The 21,091-nt window shown below is 55.2% G+C and overlaps 1 protein-coding gene and 1 pseudogene across 4 annotated transcripts; one reads left to right on the top strand and one right to left on the bottom strand.

The window, feature by feature from the left end:
• Nucleotides 1-1,854: 1,854 nt before the first annotated feature.
• On the bottom strand, nucleotides 1,855-13,990 carry N4BP3 (NEDD4 binding protein 3). 4 transcript variants are annotated; one of them, XM_033853653.2, is made up of 5 exons: nucleotides 13,784-13,990; nucleotides 8,235-8,740; nucleotides 7,221-7,736; nucleotides 6,549-6,776; nucleotides 1,855-6,424 (listed from the first exon to the last, which is right to left on the bottom strand). In XM_033853653.2, the coding sequence occupies exons 2-5, from the start codon at nucleotides 8,553-8,555 to the stop codon at nucleotides 5,897-5,899; spliced, it is 1,593 nt and encodes a 530-aa protein (XP_033709544.1). In that variant the 5' UTR covers nucleotides 8,556-8,740; nucleotides 13,784-13,990; the 3' UTR covers nucleotides 1,855-5,896. The 4 variants fall into 4 exon arrangements, with proteins under 4 accessions (XP_033709544.1, XP_033709545.1, XP_033709547.1 ...); XM_033853654.2 differs by having other exon boundaries at nucleotides 8,235-8,585; XM_033853656.2 differs by having other exon boundaries at nucleotides 8,235-8,582.
• Nucleotides 13,991-14,126: 136 nt separating this feature from the next.
• Nucleotides 14,127-21,091, top strand: part of LOC101319047 (glycine cleavage system H protein, mitochondrial-like) — a 42,765-nt pseudogene continuing 35,800 nt past the window's right edge.

Below are 21,091 nucleotides of genomic sequence, written 5' to 3'. Positions count from 1 at the left end.
CAGCTCATACGTCAGGCTCCTTCACCTCTGTCTGTCATTGTTTCCCCCAGTATGTGGCTCTTCTTACATCATGGTTTCGTTACTTTTCAGGTTGCACCATGTTTTCTTACATGGCTGATTTTGTCAATCTTTCCTTGTTGGGATTGTGTGGTTTTGTTTTGTTTTATTTTGTTGGAGGGTGGCTGCTTCAAAGCAGAAAAACTTAGCTATTCTCCACTAACTCAGTAACAGTCTTTTTACCTTTTGCTAGTTTCCTAGGATTTGATTTTTAAAATTTAATTCCCAATGCATGTCCATTTTATTTTGCAGGGGGTGGTGTAAAATATGACTTTTTTTCCCCATATTTTTGTCCAGTTATCCCAGAACTGCTTAAAAAATAATCTTCGTTACCCGCTCATTTGGAAGCCCGTTACCATAATATTAAGATTTTTCTACAAAATGAAATCTATTTCTTGCTCTTCATTCTTCCCACTGAGGCACAGTTTTATTTTTATACGAATGTCATACTGTTTTACTCACTACTTTGTAATATGTTCTAATATGTGGTGGGATTAAACACTGCTCACAAAAAGGGCAAAAAAGAAAAACAAACACAAGGTTATTGAGAAAGCAGATCATTGGTTGCCTGAGGGTGGGGTAGAATGGCTGACTACAGAGGTACACGGGGATTTGGGGGGAATGATGGAACTATTCTGTATCTTGGCTATTCTGTAGGGCTGGTTGTACAATTCTCTGTACTGTCAAAGCAGTGAATTTTCCTGTATGTAAATTATACCTTAAAAATGGCAGGGGTGGGCTTCCCTGGTGGCGCAGTGGTTGAGAGTCCACCTGCCAATGCAGGGGACACGGGTTCGTGCCCCGGTTCGGGAAGATCCCACATGCCACGGAGCGGCTGGGCCCGTGAGCCATGGCCGCTGAGCCTGCGCGTCTGGAGCCTGTGCTCCGCGATGGGAGAGGCCACAACAGTGAGAGGCCCGCGTACCGCCAAAAAAAAAAAGAAAAAAAAATGGCAGGGGTTAGGGAGGCCAGTACACAAAGAGCATACTAGATAACAAAGAAGGAAGGAAGGAAGCAAGGGAGGGAGGGAGGGAGGGAAGAAAGGTTCTTGATAGAGAGGACAAGCCCTGGAGTGCTCTCCTGAAAAACAGCCTTCCTTGCCTCCCAGAGTGTGTCCAGGAAGGCCAGGCTAGGAAAAGATGAATAGCTGGGGGGATGGGGGGCAACAGCGGGTAGTGCAGCCACCACCTGCCTTCTGCAGAACCTGGGAGCATCAGGGCTCAACATCAGTTCAAGTTGCCCGCTCAGGCTCTGCTCTTCCTTCCACCCTCCAGGTGACTCCCAACCAGTCTCCTGTTTCTCCCTACCCCTGCCATTCCTTGCAAAGCTTTGGTTCAGGCCAGGAGCAGCTATATCATTTGCAGGCCCCAGAGCAAAATGAAAATGCGAGGCCCTTTGTTCAAACATCATTAACTTCCGGATGATGACAGCAGAGCATTGCACCAAGTCTAAGGCCCTTCTGAGTGTGGGGCCCTTGGTGACTACACAGGTCACACACACACAAAGCCAGTCCTGGTTCTGGCCCTTCCCCTTGGCTGCCTGAGGGACCCACCCACAGTCACAGGAGGTGAAGTCCTTCTGTGCCAGCTTGGCAGGCTGTCCAGCTTGCCTCCTTTCACCCCTTTCCAGACAAGATCCTCTCATAGACCTGCCACACGCTTCCCCGTGACCAAATCCAGGCCCATCCTGGAATGCCTTCATCTCACCCTACTCCAGAGGAAATACCCACAACTTCCCCTCCTCTGAGAAGATTACCCCTGTTAAAGAAAAAAATTACTCATGACACGTGTTAAAGAATATGGTAAGGAAGACTTTATTCAAGGGGGCTACTGGAATGGGGTTTTGTGGTAGGGGCCAGAGAGTGGCCTCAACTCCAAATATAACCAGGAAACGTTGAATTCATAGCCAAGGAGCAGGGTGGAGGTCAGCAGATGGAAAATTACTAAGAGGAAACCTCAAGGTGCAGGGGGAACTGGCTAAACAACTTCAGAGGATTCTCAGTGAAGGCAGGCCAGAGTGACCAGACATAACCCTGGAGATGGTGGAGGCTGAGGAACCAGATTAGATATGGAAGGTGATCAGATATGGAGGATGGGAGAACTCTGTCTAACCTAAGTTAGCAGGATTCTCGCTAGAACTGGACTGCATAAGGACACAGGAAGGCACAGTGAAAAAGAAAGCTCGGAAGTGGCCGACCAAAGTTTGGTCAACATCTGTCCCCCTGCCCCACTATGACCTGGAGTGATAAGTGAGCCAGCTCTCCTCTGAACTCCCATGGCACTCAAACTTCACCTCTCATGACCTATTCCACTTTTGTTTTTGTTGCAAGAAACAGCACATTCTTTTTCTTTCCTGAATCCAATACAGAGGGGTAAAGCCCCCACCTACTAGGGTGGTGGGTTATGCAATCTGAATTGTCACCTGCACCCTCTTTGGAAAAAGTTTCCCTAATACCTGCAGCTCCCCCAGTCTCAAAGAAATTTACTCTCCATCCCCCAGATGGGCTCCCTCTGCCTTCTCCGAGATCTGCTGACTTGCTCACCACTGTGGAGGTGCCTCTGTTATCCCCACCTCTGTATGTTCGCACTTTTCTGGCCCAGTCACTACTGTGGACCTGTGTGTGTGTTGTCTCTCTCCCCCACCCTCCGGGAAGGGCCACAGGGGCAGAGGCTTTGAGCACCTTGGCTTCCTCCCCGAGGGAGGCACTCAGTACATCACTGTGCAGTGAATGGCAGTGCTTGGCACAGACCTGGTTCAGACCAGATGGCACGAAAGGTGAATGAATGCTTGGAGCTGGAGCCTTTGCCATCTTCCCCCCGCCCCACCAGCTTGAATCCATATGCTAGTCAGGGGAGGGGTGTGGTCTCTCTTGACTCCAAAGCCCCCCAGTGTCTGCTGGGCTAGAACCAGAGCAGGCTCTGGGGATGAAAACAGAAGAGCCGGCCCTGCCCCAACCATGCCCACAGCCCAGTGGAAACAGAGGCAAACTGACAATTCCAACAGCACAGAAAAATCTGGTGGAGAGACGGAGGGGATGTGGGCATAGGGAATGAGGAATTGCCTAGGCAGGGTGTCAGTGCAGGGAAGGCTTTCCTAAGGAGGCAAGATCTGAGCACTGTGAGGGGGCACCTGGAGAATGAGGGCCCAGAGGGCTGCTGGCATCAGGAGAGGCACCACTATCAGTGACCCTGGAGGGAGACTGTCAGAGGCCTCAAGTGACAGGTTAAGGGGCCCAGGGAGCCACTGGAGGGTGTGAAGCTATCTGAGCTGAGAACAAGAGGGACCAAGGGCAGGGAGCCCAGTGTAGGGAGCTAGTCTCAGTCTGGAGAGAATTAGCTCTTGGGCCTAGTCTGCTGGGGGAGGGGGTCTGAGGACAGCTGGGGAGCTGAGGGGTCCACCAGGGGCAGGACAGAGGGGCTGCCCCAAGCAGTAGCCACTACAGTGGCACCTGTGATCGCCTGGCCCCGGAGCCACCCAGCCGGCTTGGGGACAGGGAACTGGTTTTCCCAGCAGGGATGAGCTCACAGGGATCTGGTTCCCTCTGAGCCACCCCAGCTTCGGCTCTCTCGTGCCCTCCCCCTACATCTGGGCCTGGCTTTGGTTTCTGGCACAGCTGCCAAGTTTTGGTACCGCCCGCCCACTCCCCGCTGGCTATACTGGCCAGCCCAGCTCCCTAATTGCTGGGTGGGGAGCTGTTCTGCAGAGCTGGGACACCAAAAGGTGGACCCCAGCCACTGTGGGGCACGTGGGCACCCAGCCTGACCAGCTCCAGGCCCTGGGGGTGACTCAGTCTTCAGGCTAGCACTGAGCTCTGGAGGGCCCTTCGGAGGAACCATTGACCCAGAAACCTCGATTAGAAGGGGTGTGTGAAATGGGTATCAAGGCCTGTCATGGACAGGCCAGCCTAACCCAAGTGTCCCTGCTTTCCCTCCCCAGGCAGAGGACCTGGGCTCAGGGGTGAGCCCAGATGGGTCTCAGCTAGGCCCAGGGGTCTGCCCTGGTCACAGGCTCCAGGCAAGCCTGGTCAGTGCTAAAAGGGGCTGAGACTGGTGGGAAAGAATGCAACAGAGAGAGGGACCAGGAAGCAGCCCTCCAGGCCTCCAACCCAGGAACCCCAAACACACCCCCTTAGACACACCCACCACCCACAGCACATCTCTACTATACACACCTGACACTCACACACATAAACACACCACCCCCACGGCAGACAACACACACCCTGCTCTGCCCTAAAAAGGTGGGGCACACTGGCTCACACTCCACAGCTGCATCCAGACCCCTGCACAGCGACTCCACTCCACCACCAGGACCCACTTGTTGGGGCCTGAGGGGGCCGCCAGGCGTGGCCAGGGAAGGAGCTGATCACAGCCATTAGGGAACAAACTGGGGGTCTCTGCAGAGATCTCAGACGTGGCCACTGCCCCACCATGACTGGGCCTGGGAGGGAGACTTCTGTGTGCTGGCTCCCCTGTGGCAGGAAGCACATCTCATTCAACCCTGACCCCCCCATGCCCTGACAGCCTAACACAGCACCAGGCAGGCAGGAAGCTCTCCACGCATGGCAGCAGTTACACGGATGCATCTGTAAGGACACCAAACTCCAGAGCAAGGGCTAGGGAGATGCCTCGTGCACAGCCAGACTTGTTCTGCGCTCCAGATCACCCACCCAGGAGGGAGCAATGGGCCAGAGGGGAAGCCAGATGTCTGAGAGGGCAAGGATGGGAGTGGGTTTTAGGGGCCAAGGACCAGCCTTGGCTAAGAGCAAGGGTCACGGAGCCAAATGCAGGGCCAGGGATGGGGGTGCTTCCTTCCAGGAAAGAACTTTCCAGAATACAAATCAGATCATATCTCACTCCTGCTCAAGAATACCCCATGGCCCCCCATGCCTACAGGGAAATGTCCACATTCCCTGTGGTTCTGTGGTAAAGGGCTGTGGTTCTGGCCCTTTACCAAGCCTTCTCTGCCTCATCTCCCGCACCTTCCCAGGGCCCTCATCCCAACGGAGGGAGGGGTGCACAAGCCAGAGAGAAAGGTGGGAGGTATGTTCTGGGAGGGGCAGGGCCCCTCCTGGAGGCTTAAGGTTCTCCAGCAGAAGCTGTGTTAGGCCGGCCCCGCATCCAGCTGGGCCTGGGAACCTGGGGCCCAGCCTTTCCAAAAAGAGGATGTTGTTTCATGTTATAGCAATACCTTGGCTGACTTGCCTTCTGAAAAGTCCCACTGATGCTAAAGAAAGGAATTTCATCCCACATGGCAGCTAAGGAACTCTGTGGTGCCAGGGCAAGGATTCCTCCAGTCCCCAACGTGCATGTCCAGCAGCTGCACACAGAGGCACAAGGCATACCCTCCCCACTGACCATGAACATGGTGGAGCTACAGCCTGGGACAACAGCCCTAACCCTGACCGTCCACTATCCTCTGGACTCAGGTCAGGGACAGGCCCAACATCATCACCTGGTGCCTCCTCGTAGAAAATGTGATTTTATTCTGGGGAGGCCAGTGTTCCCACCCCAGTCTCCCTCCCTCACACTGGCCCTTCTGCATCACAGGGCTCTTCACTCCCAAACCTCCTTTCCTGGGCCACACCTACTTCAGAGAGCAGGGCTGGGCTCTGCCTGGGTATTCCTCAGCCAGTAGGGCCTTGCCCTGGCTCCTGCTGCTGGCACCCATCCAGCCCACAGCCCCACTGGATCCCTTCTCTCAGCGAGCCTCTCCATCTTTGGCTGGTCACAGCAGATTCTGCCCCAGACCAACGTAAGGAAGGAGCTGGCCGTCTCAGAGTGGGCTTGTGCAAGCCATCTTCTGACAGTGCTTCTGCTGTCAGCTCACTCCGCTGGCCTCAGATCTTGGAGGACTCAAGCCGAGGGCTCCAGGGCGCGAGGGGCTCCCGCAGTGCCCGCAGCTCCTGTTCCAGCACCTGGTTGCGGTGGTACATGTCCATGTAGCCCCCCTGGATCTCCCGCTGGTAGCGCAGCACCCGCTCCTTCTCCTCCTGCCATATCCGCCGCTCCTGCTCAAAGCGCAGCGCCTGCTCCTGGCCCCGGAGCCGCTCCTTCAGCAGCTCAGCCCGCAGCTGCTCGGCACCATCGCCGGCCTCACTGCCTCCTGCCTCCCCCAGCAGCCCCCTGCTCTTGCAGTCATCGGTCTCACAGCTGCCTGGGGCCTCCTCCCGAGGGGCCTGCTCCTGCAGGCTCCGCACAGCCTCTCGCAGCTGGGCCAGCTCTGCGTCCTGGGCCTGGGCTTGCACCCGGCTGCCCCGAAGTTGCGTCTTCAGGCTGAAGATCTCAGCAAGCTTCTGTGCCAGCTCAGCCTGGGCCTCCCGCAGCTGCTGCTTCAGGAGGCTAATCTCTGCTGTCTTCTGGCACACCTGAAGGGGGACAGGGATGGGCAAGAGCCAAGCAAAGCAGGGTAAGGGGGGACCAGTTGGAAGGCAGCTAGAGGATGGGATGACAGTAATGAGGGCAGGAGTTTCTGAATGCCTAGTCTCTCACCTCCCATCGGGCTTCTTCCTCTGATCGGGCACTGGGATCGGCCTCTGGGCCCAGGCCCTGCTGTGCCCGCAGCTCCTTGCGTAGGCGCCGTTGCTCCTGCTGGGCCATGAACAGCTGCAGCTGGAGGTTGCGCTCACTACGCTCGGCCTTCTGGGTCACCTCATGCAACTGCTCCACGTATAGGCGCTTCAGCTCAGACAGCCACAGACGCTGGCGCTCCTCCAGCACCTGCCAAGAGGAAGAGGCACCTGCCATGCCCTGATATCCACACACGGCCCTGCCTCCCAGACACCGACTGCCTGCACTCCCATGGCTGGCCCACAGATCCAACACTCCAGCTGCTTCTAACATCCTGTGCCTCAACACCACAGGGTCCAGGGTCCAATGCTCTGGCCACACATGTGCCCTAACCCACGATGTCCTCCAGAGGTGAAGTGTCCTCAACACATGGCCCTCCCAGGGAGTCTCCCTCCCACCCAACTCCCAGCAAGGACCACCAATGCCATGACATCCCCACCACGTGGGGCTTGGGGAGAGGAGCCAAATCACCTCTCTCTTCCTTATTCTCTTGTGCCCAGAGCCATGTGGGAGAGCTGGCTGGTGACCCTCTGTTTGCCCTGTACTCTAATGCCAAGGGACAGAACAGCACACCAAGGCAGGGGCTGCTCTCACCTGCGTGAAGGGGTTGGTGCCATTCTCATCACTGAGGCCCCTCTTGAGCTCCTCGCAGGTGTCGGGCAGCACGGCCACCATGTCCTCGGCAGTGGGGCAGGAGAACTCGTAGGGGGGTGGTGGTTCAGGCAAGCAGCTCAGCATAGCCTCCTTGGGACCCCGTGAGGCCCGGTCCAGGGAGCCCCCGAGGTGGTTAGTGTGGCCCAGGGAGGAGCAGAAGGGGCCGGGACCAGTGCTGGGACTGCGGCCAAAGCTGCCTCCACTGGAGGAGTCGGACAGACTGGGCTCGGGCTCAGGGCCACCCTCATCCAGGCTGAGGGCGTGCAGCAGCTGGGCACGGGCCTGGGCCTGGCTGGCCTGGGGCCCTGGGCTCAGGGGAGGGTGGCAGGCCAGCGTGTGCAGGCTGCCATTGCTGCGCCACAGCTTCTGACCCTTGTGGGCCGCCAGGCTCTGCGTGGACAGGAAGCCTTTCCCGGTGCCCACTGTCGGCTTGAATACTGATGGGCGAATGTGGCACTGCCAGGAAGAGAGGGCAGGAATGAGACCCTGGGCTGACTGCTCTGCTCTGCCCTCCGATGCTCCCTCCCGCAGCCCCTGGGAATCCTCTTTGAGAACATGGGGGACATGTCACCAAGAGGCAGTGACCAAGTCTCAAGCCTGCCCATAGCAACACTTTCATGGGACTTCCCTGGTGGCGCAGTGGTTAAGACTCTGCGCTCCGATGCAAGGGGCCCCAGTTCAATCCCTCGTCAGGGAACTAAATCCCACATGCATGCTGCAACTAAGGAGGCCACCTGCCATAACTAAGGAGCCCATGTGCCGCAACTAAGGAGCCCACTTGCCGCAACTAAGACCCAGTGCAACCAAATAAATAAATTATATATTTAAAAAAAATTCCGCATGTTATTAAAAAAAAAAAAAAAAGACTTTCACATCCCATCCCAGCATCAGGGTCTCCAAGGAAGCCCCCATCCCCACACTACCACAGTAGGGAGGGGCACGGCAGAGGCACACCTTGTCAAAACGACCCCGCTCAGGCAGCGAAGTCTTGCTGAAGTCACTGGCCCGAGGATGTTCCTGGTAGTAGAGGGTGGCATAGTCGGCAGGCTCGGTCCGAGAGGCCCGCTTGGTGGTCTTGCTGTCCTTCTTGGGGAGGTGCAGGTAGCTGAAGAGCTCGCGCTGGCCCAAGCTTTTCCGGAACAGCCCATCAGGCTGGCGGGAGCCCCGAGACCCTGCGAGTGCTGCCCGTAGCTCTTCAGGGGAAATGTCCTGCCGTTCCAACAGGCTGCCCACGTTGCCCATGGCAATGCCAGCAGGGCCTGGGGCTGTGGCCATGAAGTTTCACCAGGGCACAGGCGGCTGCTTCTGGGGGTCGGGAGGCTCCATCAGAGCAGGTAGGCGCTTGCTGCCCAACTCCCCTGATGCCCTAAAACCAAGTGCTTGCTCTCCGTGTCAGCTCCCCACCTGGCCCACCCAGGAGTGGCAGATGTGGGTTCCAGAGAGAATCCAGGACAGGATTCCTAGAGAAAGGAGTAGAGGTCCCAAGGCTACCTGTCTAGTGCTCCAGCTCCGACTAGGGGCCAGGGTATGACTGGGGTCACGGGGGACCAGGACCTGAAGCAGCAGGATAGGGGCCCCTCCCAGGACTGGGCCAGCTGAGGACTCCATCGCTGTCTGACTCTAACTTTGTTCATTCTCTTGCCAGGCACCTAATGTTGTGGGTGGGCAGAGGGCACCAGAGAACCAGGGCTGGTGGCCTCAGAATTTCCATTCCTTCTTCCCTTGGGAGGGGGAAAAACCCCACTCAACCCCTCTTCCTGCAGAGGGTCAGAGTTTTCCCAAGGGAAACACCTGGCACGGGTGGGGTTGGGGGCTACCGCACGACGGATACAAACAGGAAGGGCCCGAGGGGAAGGACAGTGGGAACAATGGCCACAAGTTCCGGAACAGGTGTCCATGTTGGGGCAGTGGTGCGAGGCAGGGGGAAGGGGCAGCTGGAGCCCTGCCAGCCCCTGTATATGCTGCCCCTCCAAAGCCCACCACCAGGCAGCGGGACCCAAATCCTGACCCAATGTGTGGAACCAGTCAGTGTGTGGGCTCTGGCTTCCTCATCTGGACAATGGCCATGACAACTCTTATCACTCAGGGATGCTGGGAGGACTGACTAAGATTAGAGGACAAAACGCCCAGTCCAGGGCCTGGCCTACAGCCAGGATCAACACAGGCTGGCTGAAGCTGAGCTTAGCTGGTAGACACGTGAACGCCGCCAGCAAGTTCCTGAGCGACCAGGTCTCCCACCTGTGCTGGGACCACACTGTGGAGGGCAGGGCCTGTCCCTAGTGCCCCGCTGGATCCAGGCCAGCACCTGGCACACAGTAGGTGCTCAGAAAGGACTTGCCAAGTGAATGAATGCCACCTTCTCTGCCTCCCACCCAGCTGTTCCCATTCACGGACAGACACCCAGCAGGCACAATGCAGCTGCCAGTCCATCCCCCCGCCCTGCCCCACAACCCAATATGCTTCCGGGACACTGACTCCCGCTCCAAACAATGGTTAGGAGGTTCCATCTTCCTCAACCATTTCCAGGTTTTGTGTTTGTAGAACACAAAGCTCACAGGGAGTGGGAAGGAGGGAGGGGGGTGGAAGGGCACAGCCCTGCCCCCACACCCTGTGGCCCTCAATCTCACCCCGGGCAAAAGCAACCTTCCCAACCCTCCCCTACCAGCCCCCAGACAGCTCAACCTCTCTGGGGGTGTCACAAGCCACACAGGGTTAAGAGAGTCATCCAGATAAGGAATGACAGGTGCTGGGCACCTACAGTGACATGGCCCTGCGTAGGGGTTTCACGGAGCCCTGGCATATGGTTAACTATCTGGTTTTTTAGGTAAGGGCACTGGGGGCTCCGAAAGGTGAAGTGGCTTGCCCAAGGTCACAGAGCTGGTCAGAGTGAGGATGCCTGTGATTCTAGTAACACGACTGCCAAATGTCTAGTGGGGACCCAGGATGTCACCCACAGCCCAAGAGTTGGAATTGAAGCATCTTGCCCCCCAATCTGACACCCCCTCACCATGACAAGCCCACCCAGCAACAGACACCGCTGTGTCACACAGCCCACTGAACTCCTGTCACTGCTTCTTGGGGAGGTAGACAGCAGAGAATGTGGTCTCCAGCACACTCTCACACCATCTCTCCACGAAGCACCTCCCTTCGCCATGCCTCAGTTTCCCCACCTTTCCCCAAAGTGGGAAAGACTCTACCTGCCCTGCCATCCTTATAGGGTTGCTGTGACAGTCACAGAGATGGGGAGGTGAAAGGGCTTGTGAACTGTAAACCTGGTGAGAGCATGGTGGCTGGGATGGTGGCAGTGGTGCCAAATATGCCCACTTTATCCCAAACACACAGTGCCTCACGTCTGCTGGCCAGAGCCTTATTTCCTATCTCAGGGAGCAATAACCGACACTCCATAATCCCCACAAAGGGTCTCAGGTCCAGGGGAGAGGCAGCCATGGGCCAAAACAGCACATACACCACACACATACGGCAGTCCAGTCAGTGCCACCAGCGGCACGTAAGTTCCTCCGTTAGAGGACACAGAGAGGATCCAACAGCAGACACAGTCACGCTCAAGGTCATCCACACAGCACTGATCACCTTCCAGACACACACATAACGCACGAATACATATTGTCCTCCCTAGTCCCAAGGCTGCTAGATGTAGGGGAGTGTGTGTGTGTGTGTGTGCGCGCGCGCGCGCGCACACACACACACACACACACACACACACACACACACACAGGATCGGCTTTTCTCCACAAGTGAGTTGAGCAATTTGAAATAACTATGGAGCTAGATGGAGGGGCAAAAACAGCCCTTCCCTTTGTCTTTCCCTAAGGCCCCCACCCTCCACCCTCCACCCCTCCTAGATAACTTCTCTGGCTATATTATTAGCCCCCCCAGTAGGGCCAAGGCCCCTGGCTTTTGGGAGGCTCCACCCTGCCCAGGTCTCAGTCTGGGGACAGTCCTTTTTCCTAAAGGAGTCCATCCACCTCCCCTGCCTCCCCCACACCCCCAATACACACATGCCTTTCCATTGCTTGGAAGCCCAGGGACTGGTCCACTCAGGCCAGAGCAGCTGTGCAGGAGAGGATGTGTGGGGGGAGGAGGGAGAGAGAGACAGCAAGTGCCTTGCAGCCTCTCTGGGACCGCCAGAGCGAAAAACAGGGCCTCCTCCTCCAAGTGCCTGGGCTTCCCCGCCCAGAACTCATTATGTGCCTGGGGACCAGAGCTCTGCACAGAGCTGAACCTCACCACCACCACCCCACCGCCCTGCCAGCAAGGTTTCGGCTGGGCCACATAGGTCCTATTCTGCACAGGTCCCGGTTAGCCCCAACAGGGCCCCTTTACTCCTGCTTCCACCTCCCCCTCCACCCGCTCCAAGATTAGCCAGAAACACGGAGAGCCTGGACACTGGGAGCATCTCCTTTGGACGAACCCTTGGTGGAGACAGGAGAACAGGGCTGGGGGACCACCCTGGCCATGAAGCAGAAAAAGAGAGGACACTCAGGGAGGCATCCCAGTATCCCTTGGTGGGTGCCTTGTTGAGTCAGCCTGCTGCTGGGCCTACCACGTGCTCACAACACACATGGGAAGGGAATATTGTCATCCCCCACTTCAGAAGAGAAAACTGAGGCCCAGGAGGTAAAACATGCCTAAGGTCACGTTCAGCTACATAGGAAACTGTACACAGGCTCCCCACGTTTAGAAGCCTGCCCTGACCCCACTGTGCATCTCCTCTGGGGTGCACCCAGAGTACTCGGGTAGGAAGCTCCCAGTCTGGCCTTGGCTGCCTTTAGCCCCTCTTGAGCCCTGGCCCCAGGGGAGGGTCCCACCACCTGCTTTGGGATCAGCTTTGCTGAGGGCCATGACTGCAGCTGCCCCTGAGGAATGGGACTGGAATGTCCCAGCTCCAAAAGAGGGGGCAGTCAGTAAGAGGGGCCCAAGGAGGGAATGGGAGAGGCTGGCATTCCCTAGTCCCACTTCGACCTGTGAAAAGGCAGAGTCCAGCGTCTAAATGCTGCAGGAGTGATTCTTAGTATCACTATATGGTCACTTACAGTTGCACAGCACTCTACAGTTTTTATCAGCCCTTTTGTTTCATCATCTCATCTCCACGACAGCCTCATGGAGGCGGGGAAGACAGTAGTTACCCTTACCCCATCTTACAGCTAGGGAAACTGAGGCCCAGAAAGAGGTGAGCTGCCTAAGATCCCACACGAAGAGCAATCCCAACTGCCCAGGCAAGGCCCTCTCTTCTGCTCCAGGCTGTCCCAGCTGCCCTCCATGGGCACACACTGCTGTGTATTATATCTGCTCAGCTCCCCACACTCGCAAGGGCACCTGCAACCAAGTTGGTTTGGATCTCCGTCCCCTCAGCCTGTAATCCCCCCTCCTTGCCCCTGGGTCAGGAAGAAATAGTGGAAGCACGGCTGCATTTGGACTCTGAGCCCTGGAAGCTGCTAGCTCTATAGGCGGTGGCGGGAGCAGGCTGGCTGCATTCATTCAGTCTCGCACATACACACCCACACACAGCCAGCCGATAGAGAGAGAAGCCCTGCCTAAGAGGGCTCTGGGAGGAGGCCGATCACCGGGCCCAGGATAGCCTCCTGCCTCTGTCCCTCCCTAGGCCGGGCAGGGAGCACCGAGGCCGAGGGACAGGCTGAGCTCCTGGTGCAAGCGAGGAGAGCCCCGATCTGCTCGTGGAGGCGGGGAGATTGCTGGGTGGGAGATGACAGGTCCCAGTCCTTTTTCTGGACGCAGTCAGGGCCCCGATTTCCGCCCGACCCCAGGCGGGCCCTCATTTTGGCCAAAGGTTGTGGCCAGACTGGGATGGTGCTCAAGACCTGGGAGCGTCCCCTATTCATGGGACCCCTGGCAGCAGGCTGGCAGCTGCCGCTCGTACAGGGTAGGGGGTTAGCGGAGGAAGCGGGGACCCCGGAGGGGGCGGGAGAGGGCAGGAGAGGGGTCTCGTGGGTAAGGTGGAGGGGCAGGCGAGGTTGGCATCTCCATGTAATTTCCCCGGGGAAGGCTGTGGCCGAGGCGAGGGCTCCCCCAGAACTGCGGGAGGTCCTCCAGCTACCTGAGGGGCGGAAGGGGATGTCTCTTCCAGGCTCCTCTCTAAGGCTTGCCCCGAGCGGATAGCCTGGGGGCAGGGAAGCCGAGGTCAGGCTCCAGCGCCAAGGGCAACTGCCCCACCCCAGCAGTGGTGCAGGGGTCCCAGGAGCTGCCCCAAGGAAAGCGCGTTTGCAGCGTAACCTGCCGCCCGCCCTCCCAGCAGAGCGTCCCTGCTCGCGGACGGTCCCCGATCCCGCACCTCAGTGCTTCGGTATCTGGAAGCAAGGGGTACCTGGGCGCACACTGCATCTTGCCACCCTCGCTCACTTCTCAGCCGTGAACCTCGGCCGGCGTAGGGCTCCGGCTTGGCCAAGGTCGCCGGGTAAGCTAGACCTCGGCGGCCGGCCCCACCCGCCCGAGTCCGGCCCCAGGCCGCTACGCGCCCCACTCACCATGCCGGCTCCGCTCTGTACCTCTCGCGCGCTGCAGCTCCCTTGCGCGGACTTGAACCTTCCCTCCAGGGCGCCGGCTCCAGCAGAGACTGCGAACCAGGATGGAGCGGCCAGGCGGCAGGCGCAGGAAAAACGCGGGCGGGCGGGCGCCGAAGCCGGATTGGCGAGAGACGGACGCCAATTCGTTCGGCAGCGCTCCCTAGCCTTGCCCAGAGGCGGAGGGAAAACCCGGCCTGACTCACTGGCTCGCGGCCGGCCCACAGCCAGGCCCAGGCCCCCGGATGTGGGGGGCGGGGACAGGGGCCACCCCCGCCCACTGCGTGCCAACCTGAGCCCCGCCCGGGCTCTCGGCTCCAGCCTAACCCAGCCTGCCGAGATCCCGCGCGGCGGTGGCGCCTGAGCTCCCTGCCGGTTGCGCTGGGCGCCGCGGCCGCCAGGTGTGCGCCAGCTCGGACCCGGGCCAGTCCGCAGCCCGAAACGTGGCCGATGCTCCCAGAGGGCGCCCAGCCCGTCCCGCTCCTCCGCTGCCGTCTCCTCTCCTCCTGCCTCGCTCGCCCGTCTCGGTTTCCAGAACCCGACAGCTTCGGAAGAGGCGCGTTCCGTCCATCACCTCCTTGATTCTCGCCGCCTCCTCTTAGGTAAGCAGTATTATTCCCTTTTGAAGGCTGAGCAAAACAGTACTCCGAGAGGAGTGGAGACATTTACCCAAGGTTAATGGGTAACCACAGAGTTGATGTGGTTACAATAATAAATAATAAATGCCAGAAAAAATAAATGCCAGCAGCCTCAGTGAAACACAAAACAAAACAAAACAAAAAAAGAAGGTGGGGGCTTCCCTGGTGGCGCAGTGGTTGAAGAGTCCGCCCGCCGATGCAGGAGACACGGGTTCGTGCCCCGGTTCGGGAAGATCCCACATGCCGCGGAGCGGCTGCACCCGTGAGCCATGGCCGCTGAGCCTGCGCGTCCGGAGCCTGTGCTCCGCAACGGGAGAGGCCACAACAGTGAGAGGCCCGCGTACCGCAAAAAAAAAAAAAAAAAAAGAAGGTGGGCTGGACAGGAACCAGGCCTCTGTCCCCCTCTACCTGCTTGCCTGGACAGCGTGGGAGAGGCCAGAGTGGGCGGGGGTGGGGGTTGTATGCAGTGAACTTTGCTCACCTTCCTGGGCTCACAGGGCAGATACCTCTGCCTGGGCCACCTGCCCCCAGACTTGGCATCCCTGTGGAGTTGGCTCAGGAGCCACACTGCCCAGAAGTCAAGGGGCAAGGCACTTAATGCCTGGGGCCGGGGAAGGGAAAGAAGCTCCCTGGGTGCACCCACTTCCTGAATCGGCTGGCCTTGGACAACTTCATTTCTTTCTCTACACCTTGGTTTTCTCATCTCAAAAAGGGGATCATAATTTGGCTGGGAGGATTAAATGAAGTATCATCTGTGAAGCACATGCGCAGCACAGTATCTTGGCAGATAGTAGGCATCTGTAAATGTCAGTTTGTCCTTCTCCTTTTTATGAGGAAGGTTGATCAGAAGGTCAGAATGCTTGCCACAGAGCCTGACTTAAAGTGGCTGGGAAGGCTGTTAACCCGCACCCAGCACGCACTCACATTGTCTTGGGTCAGTTTCCCTGGGCTGGGTAGTATGTGCATCCATGCTACTTGTGAGTGGCCAAGACTGTAAAACCCTGGAGCCACCAATGGAGGCTTGGAATTTTCCCCTTCTCTCTGGCTGCCACCTCTGGCCTCATCACCTTTCTCCTTGAGTTTTGCAGCAGTCTGCCTGGGCTCCCTACTGCCTGCTCTTGGCCTTTCCCCACTCTGCCCTGGAGGGCACTTTCCAGCCTATGCATTATGTCTCCACTCTCCCCTGCTTGAGAGGTGGCGTCCCATCTTCAGGACTGGTCCCACAGCTCCTTCAGGCCCAGCTCTGGCCCCTGCCTCACAGACCTCTGTGCTGGGGACTGCCTCAGTGTCCTCATCTGTGAGTGCTTGTTGTTGGGAAAATCCATTAAGGGCATCCACTGTGCCCAAGGCCCCTCCTCCCACCGCCAAGGCAAAACCACTCCCCCATCCTCTGTCACTGGGGCAGTGTGCTTGATGCAGTGCGTTGGCACTTGTGGGTCATCTGGCAGTCACCCCCAGGAGACAGCGAGTTCTGAGCCTCCAGTCCATGTCCCCCAGTGCCTCCCCAAACCTGACGGTTGACCATGCTCAGCTCGAACCCACCATCTGCAAAAAAGCCACTTCATGACTGCTTTCTAACCAGGAGGAAGAGGATGAAGAAAGGCGGCCCTGGCTCTAATCCCGAGTCTGTAACTTCCTGGTGACCTCTCTGAGCCTCAGTTTCTTCACTTGTAAACAGGCAGAACCAGGTCATAAATGAAATGGCTTAACCCATGGGAAAGAACCTGGCACTTACAGAGGCTTCACAGCTGTGTGGCCCCCGCCCACCCGCTCTTCACTCTTTGCCCTCCTTTGTCCTCTCTTGTCCACTGGGGCCAGGCCCTAGCCCGAGGGTGAAGGGAGGAGGGAGGAGAGCTGGCCATTCCTGGAGAGGCAGCAACTGAAGATTTCAGACCACAGCAAGAGCAGGCTAACAGGTAACCCCTGGTGCCCGCTGTAGCTTCTGCCAGGTCCAAGATTGTTCTAAACCTGAGAGCTGTGTCACGACCAGGGCATTGTGGCTGTCGGGGTGGAGGGAGTAGGACCCTGCTCACCTGCCTGCACCCCACGCCCTGGGATGAAAGTGGACTCCTGGGACCTGGACTCCCCTCCTTGAGTCACTCGTGCTGGGGAGGAGCCTGAGTTCACCTCTCTTGCCCTCCCTGCCCACCCTCCCCTGGTGACCTGGAGCAACCTCAGGCAAACAGGAGGTGGAAGCTGAGAGCTGCCTGGGCTTGCTCTGGTGCCTGCCCTGGGGCAGAGAACTCCGATCTGCAGGAGGCAGCAGGACTGCAGTGTGAAAGCTGCCCGGAAGTCCAGGCTGCCTGGCCAGCCCACTGGCCCCACAGCTAGGCCCAGGCCCAGCTGCCACCCAGGGTGGTAGCAGGGAATCTTGCCCTGGAACCTGTGAGACCTGGGCTCCAGTCCCTTGGTTATAGTGATTTATGGGTGGCAGGCAGTGGAGAAGTATGGAAGGGAGGGGGAAGGATTGAGAGAAGTCTGGGGAAGTCCATCGCAAGATGAAAGCGTTGTGGAGATCGGTGCCCCAATATAAATGTACCTAATACTGAACTGCACACTTGAAGATAGTTAAGATGGTAAATTGTGTGACGTGTATTTTACCACAATTAGAATTTTTTTTTTTTTTTTTTTGTGGTACGCAGGCCTCTCACTGTTGTGGCCTCTCCCATTGCGGAGCACAGGCTCCGGACGCACAGGCTTAGCAGCCATGGCTCACGGGCCCAGCCGCTCCGCGGCATGTGGGATCTTCCCGGACCGGGGCACGAACCCGTGTCCCCTGCATCGGCAGACGGACTCTCAACCACTGCACCACCAGGGAAGCCCAATGAGTCTTTTCTTGCAGGGGCACATCACCTTGTCCTACCCAGTCACACCAGGCAGGCTGTGTGGCTGGGAGCCCTGGGCTGCAGTATAAAACCTTTAGCATGGAAGCAGGTTAATGGTGGGATCATGGTCTCCTAGACTGTCTCCCCACAGCAGGTGCGGGGTATGGTCAAATGCATACGTGAACAAGTGGATGAACTTACCCTTCAAAAATTGGGTTAGTGCGATTCTGAAATTTAGCATCAGGGGACCTGCACTCACCTTGAGTCTGGGCCTTTATTAACTGTATGACCTTTAACCTGCTCTAGACCTTAATTTCCTTATTTGTAACATGGTAACATCTCCGAAAGCCTGGTTTAGAATAAAACCACGTGTCTGACATGATCTTATTTATGTGGAGCGTAGAACATCACCCCGTGCAAGATAAGGGACAGGCAGAAAATACACCAGAAATGTTAACAGTCAGTGTTTCTGGGTGATTGTTTTTAGATTTAATTTTGAAATAGTTTTGGTCTTAGAGAAAAGTTACAAAAATAGTGGAGTTTCCTTATACCCTTGACTCAGCCTCCACTCATGTTAATGTCAAACATAACCAGGTACAGTGTTGACAACTGAGAAGTTAACAGCGGTTCGGTACTGTAAATTGTGGACTTCATTTGCATTCAACCAGTTTTTCTCCTAATGTCCCCTTTCTGGTTCAGGATCCAGCCCAGCACCCCACAAGGCGTTTAGTTATCATGTCTTCTTAGTCTCCTCCAGGCTCTGACATTTCCTTAATCCTTCCTCATCTTTTGTGACCTCACTTTTTGAAGAGCACTGGCCAGGTGTGTTGTAGAATATCCTCAGCTTGTGTTTATCTGAGGCTGAGCAGCATGAGGAAGGGTACCACAGAGATGTGTGCCTTCTCAGCGCGTATCAGGGGCTATAAGATATTAGTGTATCTCCTGACTTGGTGACTGTGCAAAGACCTTAGAACACTTAAATTCCAGTTACTACCCTTTGATTTCCGAGGTACTGTTCTCTGTATAACTGAAGACTTTTTAAAAAAATATATTTATTTATTTTGGCTGCGCCGGGTCTTAGTTGCGGCATGCGGACATCTTGGTTGCAGCATGTGGACTTCTTAGTTGCGGCATGCATGTGGGATCTAGTTCCCCGATCAGGGATCAAACCCAGGGCCCCTGCATTGGGAGCATGGAGTCTTACCCATGGGACCACCAGGGAAGTCCCTCCACAGACTTTATTATTGTTCTTTCACTCAGCCAATCTTCAGTTCGATTGACCCCCGTATTTACCATGGTCTTTGTCCTTCATTCCTTCCTGCATCCATGATCTGCCATCTCAGATAATTTTCCTTCTCTCTGCAGAACAGCCTTTAGAATTCCTTCAATGTATAATGGTCTCCTGGTGGCATACTCTCTCAGTTTTTTATGACAATGTGTATATTTAATGTTTCTTCTTAAAGGATAGTGCCTCTGTGTATAGAATTCTAAGTTGGCACTAGTTTTCTTTTTAGTACATTGATGCTATTGTTCAGCCATCTGCTGGCTTCCATTTTTGCTGTTGAGGAGCCAGATGTAGTCGAATATTGTGAATCAGTCAGGTTTTGCTGGAGTATGATGCAGTAACAAACAGCCCCTGAATCTCCTTGGTTTGCAACAACATAGGTTTGTTTCTAGCTTCATTTCCATGTCCTGCAAGTGTTGGCTGCAGCTCCTACCTGGTACATGCTAGTCTTCTAGCAGAGGGAAAAGAACCATAGCAAAATCATGTGATGGTTTGTAAAGCTTTTGCTGAGAAGTGGTGGCACATGTCGTTTATCCACACATGTTATTGGTCAATGCCTGACTTCAGCAGGGTGGAAAAATACTAACCTCCCATGGGGATTGGTGGCAAATACAGTTGACCTTCCATATCCAAGGGTTTTGCATCTGTGGATTCAACCAACCATAGATCAAAAATATTTGGAAAAAACTCCAGGAACTTCCACAAGCAAAACTTGAATTTGCTCTGTGCCTGCCTACTATTTGCTTAGCATTTACATTGTATTAAGTACTATAAGTAATCTAAAGATGATTTAAAGTATATGGGAGGATGTGTGTAGGTTATATGCAAATTCTACACCATTTTATATAAGGGACTTGAGCATCTGAGAACCAATCCCCTGTGGATACTGAGGGATGACTGTAATTGGGGACAGTAATGCTATCTACCACACTGTGGCTTCTTTGAAGAGTTCTGTAGCACTTACGGTACACCCAGGAAAATATAAACTATGTTTGTTTTTTCAAACAAGGGAATATAATACACAAGGTGGATTGTTTACACAGATTTTTGAAGGCTGCAGGAGCAAAAGAGGGTGCTGAGTTTACCCAGATATTAGTAATTACAGGAAGCAGCTGCCACCCATTGGCCTGGGAGGATAAAAGGGAAGAGGCAGGGTTAGCAGGACCTATGGGCTTGAAGGAGGACCTGCAGCTGGGACTCTGACCATAAGAAGGACCCTGCTGGCTTGGGCTATTACCTGGCAGGGGGTTTGGTGTGGCTGGTGCTGGGAGCGTTGAAAGGAGCTGGGGCTGCTGAAGCGAAGCTACAGGAAGGAATCCCCTTCCTCCACCTGTTAATCTCCCTTTAGTGCCTCCCATTGGCCGAACGGAACAGAAAGTCAGCTGGCAAGGGGGCCTGGGAAATATGGTTTTCAGACCCTCGCCCCAACATCACAGAGGAGGTTACGGAAGGGTGGGCTGAGACCTGAGAGACAAGAGGTAAATAACCAGCATTATTACCTGTTTTCCTCTGGATGCTTTTACTATTTTTCTATTTGTCTTTGATTTTCTACATTTTCACTATGTTGGGTCAAGACATGGATTTCTGTTTATTCTGGTTGGGATCCATTTGAGTTCTCAAATCTGTAGATTAATATCTTCCATCCGTTCTGGAATATTCTCAACCCATCTTTTTTAAAAAATTTATTTATTTTATTTTTGGCTGCGTTGGGTCTTCACTGCTGCGCCTGGGCTTTCTATAGTTGTGGTGAGTGGAGGCTATTCTTTGTTGCGGTGCGGGAGCTTCTCATTGAGGTGGCTTCTCTTGTTGCGGAGCACGGGCTCTAGGTGCATGGGCTTCAGTAGTTGTGGCTTGCAGGCTCTAGAGCACAGGCTCAGTAGTTGTGGCATATGGGCTGAGTTGCTCCGCAGCATATGGCATCCTCCCAGACCAGGGATCAAACCCGTGTCCCCTGCACTTAACCACTGAGCCACCAGGGAAGTCCCCTCCACCCATCTTTTGAATGTTGCCTCTGTTCTGGTCTCTCTTTCTTCTTTCCTTCTGGAACTGCAATTAGAAATATGTCAGATCTTGTAACTTCCGTAGCTTCTGTATTTTCCATCTTTTTGCCTTCCCATATTTCTCTCTGGTTCGTTTCTTCTGAGCAGGTTTCCTGTTCTCTAATTCATTCTTCAGCCATGTCAAATCTGCTGTTAAACCCATCCGTTCAGTTTATAATTTGAGTTTCGAGTTTTGAGTTTCTATTTATTCTGTTTTTGCATATGATACATAATTTTATGGAGTTCCCAGTTCCTTGCTGAAATTTTCAATTTTAGTATTTAATTTCTTAAACATAGTATAATTTGTTTTATAGTCTGGAGTTCCTCCAGCTCTATTTCTGTTGATTATTATTTCCAAAGGTTTTTGCTCAAGGAATCTTGCTTCCTTCTGTGTCTGGTTACTTTTGTATGTTGAATATTGTGTTTGTGAAATTATTTGTAGAGATAATTTGAAATGGGGTGATTTTGTCATTCAAGGAGAATTT

Source organism: Tursiops truncatus, chromosome 3 (genome assembly GCF_011762595.2).
Source record: "Tursiops truncatus isolate mTurTru1 chromosome 3, mTurTru1.mat.Y, whole genome shotgun sequence".
Taxonomy (NCBI): Eukaryota; Metazoa; Chordata; class Mammalia; order Artiodactyla; family Delphinidae; genus Tursiops; species Tursiops truncatus.
Note: the sequence above shows the minus strand (reverse complement) of the source record. Positions and strands in the feature narration are given on the sequence as shown.

Bases quoted from the DNA above. Each gene is read 5' to 3' on its own strand.
- N4BP3 (XM_033853653.2), bottom strand. From the start codon at position 8,555: ATGGCCACAGCCCCAGGCCCTGCTGGCATTGCCATGGGCAACGTGGGC. The intron at 7,737-8,234 runs GTGTGCCTCTGC...TCTTCCTGGCAG, and splicing joins AGCGGGGTCGTTTTGACAAG to TGCCACATTCGCCCATCAGT. The intron at 6,777-7,220 runs GTGAGAGCAGCC...TCCTCTTGGCAG, and splicing joins GCACCAACCCCTTCACGCAG to GTGCTGGAGGAGCGCCAGCG.